At 43.6% G+C, this 13,003-nt stretch overlaps 1 protein-coding gene across 1 annotated transcript in view; it reads right to left on the bottom strand.

The window, feature by feature from the left end:
* Nucleotides 1-13,003, bottom strand: part of LOC126094758 (uncharacterized) — a 70,347-nt gene that overhangs the window by 34,172 nt on the left and 23,172 nt on the right. Inside the window, exon 3 of the mRNA XM_049909309.1 lies at nucleotides 8,836-9,021. Within this exon, the coding sequence (XP_049765266.1) occupies nucleotides 8,836-9,021 (186 nt within the window). The remainder of the gene's footprint in view (nucleotides 1-8,835; nucleotides 9,022-13,003) is intronic.

Raw genomic sequence — 13,003 nt, 5'->3', positions numbered from 1 at the left:
AACAGTCACACTTGAGCAGAATCATTGCACAGAAGAAGACCGCATGTAGCGACAGGCGGGTTCTGGACCTCACTGAGTAACGCTGCGCTAAATTGACTCTGAGGCGCAGCAACGGGTGTATTTACCTTTTTTCGATGTTACTTGTTGTAGGGTGGAAGCCAAGCAACTCACAGCGTTGGCTTCTGTTTTTCAAACTCTGAAGCGTCCGACACTACAATGGACACAAGAAAGCCACAAATGGGCTCATGACTGACAAAGTGTAGCGTTTTGGGATGAGTCCTTATATTACCTTGAAACGTGGTTGTTAGCCTAGGTTCGTTATTACGATACAGTTATTTCGTGCACCCGTTTGCTGACGTTTGGCATTTCCAAAGATGCGCGCGACAGAAATCATATCATAACGCTATCCTGGATCGTTCTCAACATGAAATGATCGTTCGTCTCTTTCCCTCTGGTGCATAAGTTATGCAATCAGTCTTTATTTACGTCATCAAAAGCGTGCCAGGCAAGTGAGTGTAATAGTCGTTATACTTAATTCAAACAACTGATCACAACATCCGTGTACATGCCGAATGAGCAAAAGTTTTGACCACATATTGAAATGGGACCGCTTCACAATGGGAGAAACAAATTAGAACTGCAGATAACGTGACTACTTTTTTTTTTAAGAGTCGCCTAACCAAGAACAGTTGTAGGACAAAAGTTTGGTTCTGAGATTCAAACCGAGTCTGAGTTTAATAAGTTATTTATTTACTCTAGGATCTCGACACGTACCACTTTGAAGTGACAGACAATAGTTTTCAATGAAATGAACGTAAAGTCATAAAATTGACTCAGAAATTTTTCCAAAACCACGAGCACAAAGCCACCTAAAATACTGAAACACCAAGCGCTCTAGCTCAATTTAATCAAGAATGTCCCGCTATCAATATGGGAGGGTACCTTTATTTGCGCGGAAGACTTGGGAAACGCTACAAGATTTCTTAAGCAGTGCAGCTCGTAAATGCAAAGTAAACGAGTCCAAGGCCACAAAATATTACAATTACTCAGGCAACACGAGTTGCGTATCAAATCCTGCAGCTTTTGAGCTGCTCAAAAATAGGATAGCGCTATCGTGAAATACTACACACTTGGCAAACATGCGCAAGACCGCATGTATCGCCATCGGATAAAGGTTGACCTAATCGGCGTCAGCAAGCATGCGCTCCACTCGATACCAGGACAAGACGTCTCTTTCCATTCACGGCAGGGAAATTATTATCGTCTAAACCTAATTCCCCACTTTTTACAAAACTCCGCGTGAAAGGGGTAACTCAGTGCTACTGCCAACGTGACCACCGAAACGGTGTTTTATTTATGTGAAAGCAGAAATTTCCAATTCTTAGCTTATGGAACGTACTTTAATGCAAGAGTTGGTATCAGCTGCTAACTATATGCCACTCATTGGTTGATCTCTTAGCGCCAATACAGTGGGTAAGATGCCTTTCATTGGGGAATAAAATCTGGAGTGTGGAGCTACGAATTTTCTCATGCAATGGCTCCACACAGACTGTCTTCAAGGGAGAAAACCGCATTTGCCGACAAAGCGCGGAGCAGACCTTACCGCAAAAGAACTTTCGTAAACTGCGGTGCCCTGAGGACTCACGCCCCTTTTCTAGTGTTTTTGTGACTGCCCTCCTGTCGTCAGACAGGACGACAGGACGAATACCTGTGCCCGCTCGCTTCTAACAGAAAATGCGGAGCCTTCTTCCTGACCTAGTAAGCCAGGTACTTTCCTCAAAAGCAGCCAATAAATAAGCAGAAAAATAGTCAAATATTGCACAGCGGTATGTGACGCTCAAGTTAGACTGGTTAACTAAATAAATTAATCCTGTAGGACGTACACAATATTGTTCTCTTCATGTATCAAAATATATTTCTTTCAGATTAGCGACTCCTGTCATGACCCAGTAAAATTCTTGCGAAAATGTATCCCAGTACAAAACTTAACTACACTAAATTTCCTACAAAAAAATCCTGTTCGTTTTGATGTCTGACTAATGGTCTGCGCAAAGCGAGCGAGAGAATATGAAAATCCCGCATGTAACTTATGAAGATCATCTATAAAACTGCAGGCTACATAAAACGACAGCGGTAGGGGCAGCTGATACACCCAGCATTTTGGAAGTTAGCTAACACGCTGACCATTAGCTGACAACCTACAATGTTGAGCTGCATTGAGGACAAATAACAAGTGCGATGGTTTGGAGTGATACAGCATGAGATCTCGATACAGCATGAGATCTCGATTCTTATGTAGCGATGGCTATCTGCCCGAAAATTGTTTTTTTTTTTAGAACACTGTATTTCAACAGGACAATGCTCGGCTACATTGGCTCATTATGCAAGCTTTCGTCAGAGCACAACGGGCACGGCTGCTTCCCTGAACTGCACCTTAACATTACTCACAGTCCATCAAAATTGTCTGTGCTATGATGGTTCGGTAATTTATTCGCCACGGTCGCCCAAAAACCAATGTCAATGCTTTGCGGACTTACATATAAGCCACATGGAGGGGGATTTTCCAGGAATGTGTCTATGCCACTTGAGATTCCACACTGTGAGGATCAGAGCTTCTGATATCAGCACATGTGGACTTCATGCCCTACTGATTTTCTAGAGTTAGAAATCTTGTACAAGTCCGTAATGCTAATAATGGTTATTTACGTATTGTCCTGTGCTTAATGAGTGGCATGCAGTTCATTTCAGTTAGATGTATCCTATCTGGTGTTGCAATTTAATCGCTGTATTACTGAGGCACCGTCCACTCCAATACAGTAGTTAATATAAACTTTTGGTTCTCTCGCCCTAGAGTATCCATAGACTGTTCCGAGGTTTTAGAGTCAAAATTATGAAGATAGTAGACGAATCCAAACAGTGCACTTTGAGATAAGGAACAAATAGTTCGAAATGTATGTTTTCTTCTCTATTGGCACTTGAGTTTACTGCTTATGGCAGCAACTTAAAGTCAAAGCTACGTAAAATATATGTAATTTGAAACAGCAACCAGCCCAAAGTATGGTTTAGAAAAGTTTATTTACAGAGTGTCTATAATTAAGTTTCCAGTTTCCAAACGTTGTAGAAGAAGCACTGCTCAGAATGAGGTCAAATTTGAACACCCTGTTATTGTCGCAAGAGATAGCGTCAGGGCACAGAAAGAAAACGAAAATTTGACCAATAGATGGCATTGTAAGCGTCAGAATGTGCACACCGACAGACGCGCGGCTCAAGTCTCTTTTCAGTTTGCGTCCTAGGCGCCCAACATGACAACACTACTGGCCATTAAAATTGCTAAACCACGAATATGACGTGGTACAGACGCGAAATTTAACCGACAGGAAGCAGATGCTGTGATATGCAAATGATTAGCTTTTCAGAGCATTCACACAAGGTTGGCGCCGCTGGCGACACCTAAAACGTGCTGACACGAAGAAAGTTTCCAACGATTTCTCATACACAAACAGCAGTTGTCAGGCGTTGCCTGGAGAAACGTTGTGATGCCTCGTGTAAGGAGGAGAAATGCGTACCATCACGTTTCCGACTTTGATAAAGGTCGGATTGTAGCCTATTGCGATTGCGGTTTATCGTATCGCGACATTGCTGCTCGCGTTGCTCGAGATCCAATGACTGTTAGCAGAATATGGAATCGGTGGGTTCAGGAGGGTAATACGGAACGCCGTGCTGGATCCCAACGGCCTCGTATCACTAGCAGTCGAGATGACAGGCATGGCCGGTCTAGGTGGCCGAGCGGTTCTAGGTGCTACAATCTGGAACCGAGAGACCGCTACGGTCGCAGGTTCGAATCCTGCCTCGGGCATGGATGTGTGTGATGTCCTTAGGTTAGTTAGGTTTAAGTAGTTCTAAGTTCTAGGGGACTGATGACCTCAGCACTTAAGTCACATAGTGCTCAGAGCCAATTGAACCATGACAGGCATCTTATCCGCATGGCTGTAACGGATCGTATAGCAACGTCTCGATACCTGAGTCAACAGATTGGGACGTTTGCAAGACAACAACCATCTGCACGAACAGTTCGACGACGTTTGCAGCAGCATGGACTATTAGCTCGTAGACCGTGACTGCGGTTACCCTTGCCGCTGCATCACAGACAGAAGCGCCTGCGATGGTGTACTCAACGACGAACCTGGGTGCACGAATGGCAAAACGTCATTTTTTCGGGTGAATCCAGGTTCTGTTTACAGCATCATGATGGTCGCATCCGTGTTTGGCGACATCGCGGTGAACGCACATTGGAAGCGTGTATTCGTCATCGCCATACTGGCGTATCATTTGACGTGACGGTATGGGGTGCCATTGGTTACACGTCTCGGTCACTCTTGTTCGCATTGACGGCACTTTGAACGGTGGACGTTACATTTCAGATGTGTTACGACCCGTGGCTCTACCCTTCATTCGATCTCTGCGAAAGCCTACATTTCAGGAGGATAATGCACGACCGTATTTTGCAAGTCCTGTACGGGCCTTTCTGGATACAGAAAATGTTCGACTGCTGCACTGGCCAGCACATTCTCCAGATCTCTCACCAATTGAAAATGTCTGGTCAATGGTGGCCGAGCAACAGGCTCGTCACAATACGCCGGTCACTACTCTTGATGAACTGTGGTATCGTGTTGAAGCTGCATGGGCAGCTGTACCTGTAGACGCCATCCAAGCTCTGTTTGACCCAATGCCCAGGCGTATCAAGGCCGTTATTACGGCCATAGGTCGTTGTTCTGGGTACTGATTTCTCAGGACCTATGCACCCAAATTGCGTGAAAATGTAATGACATGTCAGTTCTAGTATAATATATTTGTGCAATGAATACCCGTTTATCATCTGCGTTTCTTCTTGGGGTAGCAATTTTAATGGCCAGTAGTGTATATCGATAAAGAATCGCGAGCTCCTGGTAAGGATCTTTTGCAAGATCGGCGACCCCTGCAAAAGTTCTGGAGACTCCGGGTGATGAAAAAGCAGTGGTCAGATGTCTGCGAAAGTCTGGAGGAAAGGAATACAAAATTCGAAAAGACAGATTCATTTAAAGTGCTGTGTGGAGGAAAGCAGACGATACGACGTCTGTCTTAAGATGTGGCCACACCATTGCAAGAGGGGTCGAGCGGTGGTGTGCTAACATGCAGTGCACAGGGAATTGCCCGAACGTTGGACATGCCTGCCAGCACTATGCACAAAATCCTGCAAAACACCCTGCATTACTATCTTTACAAAATAACCTATGTTCAGGAGTTGCTTCCGCTGATCTGCCAGCAAGGCAAAAGTTCGTTTTGGAATTCCTGGCTCGCAAAAGTGGACAGTGAATGGACAGACGAGCCTATTTGCAGTGACACGTCAATACGTAGAATTGCAAAATACGTGCAGTGGAAAATCTGCACGCACATCATCCAGTATCGCTACATTCTGCAAAGGTGACTGTGTGGTGCTGTTTGACGACGTCTTTTATTGTTGGGCTGTATTTTTTCGAGGACTTGATTCCTTCGGACCCTGTTACCTGTACCGTCACTGGTAAACTTTGTGCGAGTCATTCCAAACTTTCGACAGCGTGGATGTTGGGGTAGGATCATTTTTATGCAAGATGGTGCTCCCCCGCACATTGCACAGCCAGTGAAGCCGCTGCTGCAGAATTATTTCGGAAATGCTACCATTATCAGCCGTCATTTTCCTGCAGACTGGCGGCCTAAATCATCTGAACTTAATCCTTGTGACTTCTGGCCGTGGGGTTATCTGAAAGATGTTGTGTTCAGTGTTCCAATTATGAAAGTAGCTGAAATGAAGGCACACACTGCGCAACGCATTCTGAACGTGATCCCCGAGACATCCCGATCTGTTGTGGAACATGCTGCTTCTCAATGTCATCTTGTGGCAGAAAACGGTGGACAGCATACTGAATACGTCTTGCGCCCGTCTCATGACAATTAGAAACCGATGTTGTTTTGATTTAAAGCGGTTTTCGGAGCCACGATGATTAAAAACCGATGCCATTTTGCTTTTTATGCTGTTTCTCCGTCTCAGGACAACTAAAACCCGATTATACCATCCGATGTAGTACGACCTAGCCGTGGTGGGTGGGCTTAGGTAACTAACAGGGCCGCAGCTGTCGACTGCCAAACTTGAGCAGTCATACACATTGACCAGTACGGATGATGTAAAGTGGAACTGAATCCGTGGCCGTAATATTGCGGTCGATCTGTCGTTTGCACCCGACCCCATTTACGTGAAGATGCTCACAGCGGCATCTATTGGTAATTTTTTTTTCCTCCGTGACTTTTCGCCCTGCGTTAATAACATGAAATTAGACGTCATTCTGAGCAGTGGTTCTCTTTCTACAGCGTTTTGAAACTTTAATTATGGACGCTCTGTAAATGTAAACATATCTGGTTTCGAATTTCTTACAAAACAATCTTCAGACGGCTCTTCCAGACTTCCTTGCTTTCCTGCTGGAGCCTCGTTTTGTAGCCGTTATCGATTTTGCGCAGTGTGTATATTCCTGAACCACGCATTCGACGTGTGTTCCGAAATTTCCACGCTTTGGCACATGTACAATATGAGTGCTGTTAAATTTCGGAAAACTGCTGTAATACTCACCATCATACTTTTTACGGTAGCACACACGTTCAGCAATTGCAAAACAAGGTCCAGATTCACATAAGTAAGAAAAACATTTTCCTGCATTTAGCAGCACTCATGTAGTGCAAGTGCCAAAATGTTTTAAAAGTGTCGCACAAAAACATATACCAACGAATAAAACAAAAACATAGTAACGACTACAAAACGAAGCCCCGGAAGAGATACTAGATAATCTGCTAGAGCCATCTGGAGACGGATTTCTAAGAAATTCGATCTCGATAAACTTTTTTTAAGCATGCTTGTTGCTGGTTTCTGCTTCAACCTTATAATTATACTGCTGTCACGGTTCTCACAATGTCTGTTTTCAACAACATAGGTTACAGCAACTGTTCAAAGGACGGCCGCTGGTCTCAGAGTGAGCACTACAATACTATGATAGAATGGTTCCATTGCTCGCACACTTTGTTTCAGGGGTCTAATTTCTACATCATCAGTCCCCCGCTCCCCACCGCCCCTCCCCCTCGTCACACTGCAATCTTGAGTGTGAGCATTTCACAGGCCAGTTGATGGTGCTTAACTGCTTGTTGATGAATCTTCTCCTACTACCTGCAACACGATCTCTACAATTGTACTGTGCTCACAGTCCTTTGTTGTCATCTTGGTCAGCTCTCTTTAGCTTGAAGGACGTTCGTTTCTACCAATGATGGTTAATTTCTTTCAATTACGATAACACTTATTAAGGAACTTTCCTTTGGTCTTTGGTATGCCTTTCTAGGCAAAACATTTAACGCGTGTCTACAAGTTCCTCTAACCAGCAGTAGTCCATAGTCGATAATAAGAGACACGAACTGCGGTAAACGATGGATGGTCAGCTCCATTGTGATCGACGATCGAGTTTTCGCTGTCAAACCGGCAAATATAAAAAGTTCACGAACACAAGCCTCATAGTCTTTAATCATTCAACACGTCATGCGGCTTGAAATACTCATTTCTGACCATTCATTTCTTTCGTCCCCGAGAAAATCAACTGAACACTACAGTTTTCCGGATGGTATTGAATAACTTATAAATGATTTCCAACCGTGTCTGAAAAAAAATTGAGTTGCATACTACTCTGATCGGCTAAAGGCCCTGTTCGAATCTTACTAGTAGCAACTTTTTTTTATTTTTATGTTAAGCCCATATTTATTAATAAACGGAAATATTAATTATCAAATACTGAATTATAAGTATAAAAATAAGATTTTAAAAAAAGTAACGATTGTTGGTCGTACGACAGTAAATTAAAACCCAACATTCAGAAAAAAATGATAATTGCATTTCCAGATTGCTCGCCGGAATTACTAGTCACGAAATCAATACGACAGTGTTTTCTTAAGATGAAGTCATTCTTGAGCACCTATGCATCCTGCAGAGTTTGAAACAACTGCATGCCACATCAGAAACCCATACTGTTTTAGAGTTATGAATCTGCCGTCGTCCTTCTCGAAGAAACAATACAAGCACAGAATATGGTACGAAAGTGGCGACGAACGAGCGGCAGTGCACGGTACAGAATTCCCTAACACTGACTTAACACCTTCAAAAAACGAACCCTGCCTAGCTGCAGCTAGGATGTCCATTTAATTATCATTTCATTTCTAGCAAAGCTGCATGGTCATCCACGGTAACTGTTCTTTCGGGAACAGATACTACCGTCATATATAGTTAAAATATGACTTCCTGGCCATTGACCTTCATGTGCGAACGCACACACTATGCCCGAACTCGTACGGGACTTGGTAGATTAATCTGCCACGAGTAATGAGTATGATGGGCAAACATCTATTAGGCGCACTACGAATGTAGTGTTGCGGACATGTTGGGAATGTGGATCTCACGGGGAGCGTGCAAGGGATAAGTCCCTGCAGACGCACTACCCTCTGTGCCCGCGGTGGCTCAGATGGCTAGAGCGTCTGCCATGTAAGCAGGAGATCACGGGTTCGAGTCCCAGTCCGGGCACACATTTTCAACATGTCCCCAATGAAGTACATCAACGCCCATTTGCAGCTAGGATGTCCATTTAATTATCATTTCATTTCTAGCAAAGCTGCATGGTCATCAACGGTAACTGTTCTTTCGGGAACAAATACTACCGTCATATATATATTTCGTTCAGTAACTTGCCGGTTTATTTGTACGGTAAAAACAGACATAATGGCCGGTTGTGGACTCACCTCCTTCCGGTACTCGCTGAGCATGGCAGGGAGCTCTCTAATGGCCGCCTCGATGCCGACATCGACGAAGGCGACGATCCAGTCGCGCAGTCGGTGCAACTCGGCTGTGACGATTTCTGGCATCCTGATGTAGGCGTCTTCTGGCGTCCAGAGTGTTTTCCAAGCCGACTCATTTGTAGGCGCCGTCTGGAAATAAAAACAAATCAGATGAGTCTTCTCCCGCATCATGGTTCAGAAGGATCTTACGAGCCGATTAAAGGAAACATCTGATACCGCTTCACCTCGTCATAACCAAACTGTCGCGTTTCAACCTAACCTAAATATCGGGCTACGCTACAGAAAAGTCTGTCACCACAACCTACATTCCAAAAATTATAGACGCAACAAAAAGATAGTCACTGTGGTGATCTCTTCCTGTTTGCACATGTATGACGCCACACATCAAGTTATTATTGGATCACGGGAGAAGCCGACGTCAAACATCGACAGGATCAGCTAACCCTCTCAATCCAACCATCCAGAGCTGGTTTTCCTCGTATTTTTCCTTATTCTCTTCTTTCAGATAGGGTAGGAGACATTTAACAGGACATTGTTTTTAAATGCTTTGAATGCATTTCATTCAAGACATCAGTTTAAAAATTGAAGTATCTACATCTACATCTACATCCATACTCCGCAAGCCACCTGACGGTGTGTGGCGGAGGGTACCTTCAGTACCTCCATCGGTTCTCCCTTCTGTTCCAGTCTCGTATTGTTCGTGGAAAGAAGGATTGTCGGTATGCCTCTGTGTGGGCTCTAATCTCTCTGATTTTATCCTCATGGTCTCTTCGCGAGATATACGTAGGAGGGAGCAATATACTGCTTGACTCTTCGGTGAAGGTATGTTCTCGAAACTTCAATAAAAGCCCGTACCGAGCTACTGAGCGTCTCTCCTGCAGAGTCTTCCACTGGAGTTTATCTATCATCTCCGTAACGCTTTCGCGATTACTAAATGATCCTGTAACGAAGCGCGCTGCTCTCCGTTGGATCTTCTCTATCTCTTCTATCAACCCTATCTGGTACGGATCCCACACTGGTGGGCAATATTCAAGCAGTGGGCGAACAAGCGTACTGTAACCTACTTCCTTTGTTTTCGGATTGCATTTCCTTATGATTCTTCCAATGAATCTCAGTCTGGCGTCTGCTTTACCGACGATCAACATTATATGATCATTCCATTTTAAATCACTCCTAATGCGTACTCCCAGATAATTTATGGTATTAACTGCTTCCAGTTGCTGACCTGCTATTTTGTAGCTAAATGATAAAGGATCTATCTTTCTGTATATTCGCAGCACATTACACTTGTCTACATTGAGATTCAATTGCCATTCCCTGCACCATGCGTCAATTCGCTGCAGATCCTCCTGCATTTCAGTACAATTTTCCATTGTTACAACCTCTCGGTACACCACAGCATCATCAGCAAAAAGCCTCAGTGAACTTCCGATGTCATCCACCAGGTCATTTATGTATATTGTGAATAGCAACGGTCCTATGACACTAGCCTGCGGCACACCTGAAATCACTCTTACTTCGGAAGACTTCTCTCCATTGAGAATAACATGCTGCGTCCTGTTATCTAGGAACTCCTCAATCCAATCACACAATTGGTCTGATAGTCGATATGCTCTTACTTTGTTCATTAAACGACTGTGGGGAACTGTATCGAATGCCTTGCGGAAGTCAAGAAACACGGCATCTACCTGTGAACCCGTGTCTATGGCCCTCTGAGTCTCGTGGACGAATAGCGCGAGCTGGGTTTCACATGACCGTCTTTTTCGAAACCCATGCTGATTCCTACAGAGTAGATTTCTAGTCTCCAGAAAAGTCATTATACTCGAACACAATACGTGTTCCAAAATTCTGCAACTGATCGACGTTAGAGATATAGGTCTATAGTTCTGCACATCTGTTCGACGTCCCTTCTTGAAAACGGGGATGACCTGTGCCCTTTTCCAATCCTTTGGAACCCTACGCTCTTCTAGAGACCTACGGTACACCGCTGCAAGAAGGGGGGCAAGTTCCTTCGCGTACTCTGTGTAAAATTGAACTGGTATCCCATCAGGTCCAGAGGCCTTTCCTCTTTTGAGCGATTTTAATTGTTTCTCTATCCCTCTGTCGTCTATTTCGATATCTACCATTTTGTATTTTGTATTTTGATACCACTTGCAGACAGCGGAAGATTTTTGTGAGACCAAGGTGACACTCTCAAAAATGCAACATCATATCGTAATTTTATGAAGGTGGGGACTTATAACTTAATTCGTTGCTCGCTGGCTTGAAAAACAGGGAGGTAAGCGAAACCTATAAAGAACGCACGAGATAGTTTAATGATACTGAGTCTGGCACAGCAACCACTGCTAATATGGCTCTTAGGCAGTATCGCTCGGTCGTTTTGGTAAATATTAGACTAGTTCCAAAAAGTTACAGAAAACAACCAGTTTGAAGTACGGTAACACACAGTATAAAGTCTACATAATGCACAATCAAACGAGTATCCTCCAGTAGGTTAAAAGACGACTATGGTGACAAGAAGAGCATCCGGTCACAAATTTTCAGAAATATATAATTATGAAATCATGAAACATCTGAACAATGGCTGGAAGAAGCAGAAGAATGTTCGTCTCTGTCTGCATAACAGAAACAACCTACGGTATTTTGTGCTGCTCTGTAAATTGCACAAGGTACGCCCAAAATAACTTGGCCCCATACCACCGCAGATGCTGTGATGAGAGAAGGAACAATGGTAGTGGTGGATGCTATGTTGTAAACGACCAACACGTTGTAGGAGAGGTGCGCTTGACAGCTGATATCTCTGCACAGACGTGAAGGGTGGTTATAATTAAACCTTGAGCCTGTTTAGACGGAAAACTATTTACCGTATGGGTTCCCAACTTTTTAGGAATGACGTTCAGACTGTGAACTGCAAGATCTGCGTTGTTAGAAATGTTAGTGCTTGTCAGAAGTGTTACTGTCATGACTTCCCGTTAGGCGCCGGTACTAGTACGGAGACGTAGTGTTGAAACACAAGCATAATGTAGACTACATTACAGTAGGCAGTCAACATGGATCTGGACAAGGTGAGCAGGGCATTACTCGTAAATCTATTTTATCAAAACAACATAAAGAGTGTTGCTCCTTTTCGCGAGTATCGGTGCATTGAAGGAAAACGGAGAGGTCCTCTTTTTACACTGGGGTTGATCAACATGATTCCCCAAGTTAGAATTAACTGGCGATATGAGAATTGCTCCTGGGAGAGGCCGACGTTCAATTGCGCCACAAATTGTTGAAGCAGTTATTGTTGCCATGGCTGAGAATGCCAGAGGCAATGTGCGATTTTTTAACAGCGTACGGGCTGTGTCACGATATCTGAATATTCAATGGTTCAGCGTTCGGAAAATGCTGCGTACAATTGGATCGCTGTATCCGTACAAATTTCCAGGTTGTCGTTGATGCAGATAGTGGTCATATTGAGCCACGTTTGTAACCTGGAACATGAACGTGGTAAGCAATTTACAAATGTTACCCTCTCACGTGAAAATTTAAATGTGTATCTTTCAGTGGTTTACTCGTTATTTCTCTTCCGTGTGTCCTTACCAATTTTTCCGAAAGTTGTCATTGTCCTACTATCATTTGTTTTTCATGGGGACCCTCTCAAATAGCGAAAGTTAAATTATAATCACCCTGTATATCTCACATAACTTGTAAGCTACAGTTAGCTAGTCTGCAAAAAGGTTATGTCATTTTATGGCCCACATCTCCACAAACATAGAATCCGAAGTCAATAATTTCTCACTCGAATAGTGAAAGACAACTAGCAGTGTAAACAAAATATCAACCATAACAAAACAAGATCGACCACCTGCTGCCAGGACGAAATCTTATAAAAAAGGGGTAAAAAAGTGTAGCAAAGCAGAAGGCACTTACTACGATGCTGAGAATGCAAAATAAAGGGCGTTGGTTGACGTTGCGTTGGGAAGTACTTACACTATGTTTTCCCATTCCTATTTTTCCCTTTATTGTCATTTCATTCATCTCACCCCATATGGGTGCAGATGGGCTGTTAGAGGTAAAATTCTCTGCTCTTCAGTCAAGAAACTTAAAAAAAAAATAATGAGAAACAGAA

Source organism: Schistocerca cancellata, chromosome 8 (assembly GCF_023864275.1).
Source record: "Schistocerca cancellata isolate TAMUIC-IGC-003103 chromosome 8, iqSchCanc2.1, whole genome shotgun sequence".
NCBI lineage: Eukaryota > Metazoa > Arthropoda > Insecta > Orthoptera > Acrididae > Schistocerca > Schistocerca cancellata.
This window is presented reverse-complemented; position numbering and strand designations above follow the sequence as displayed.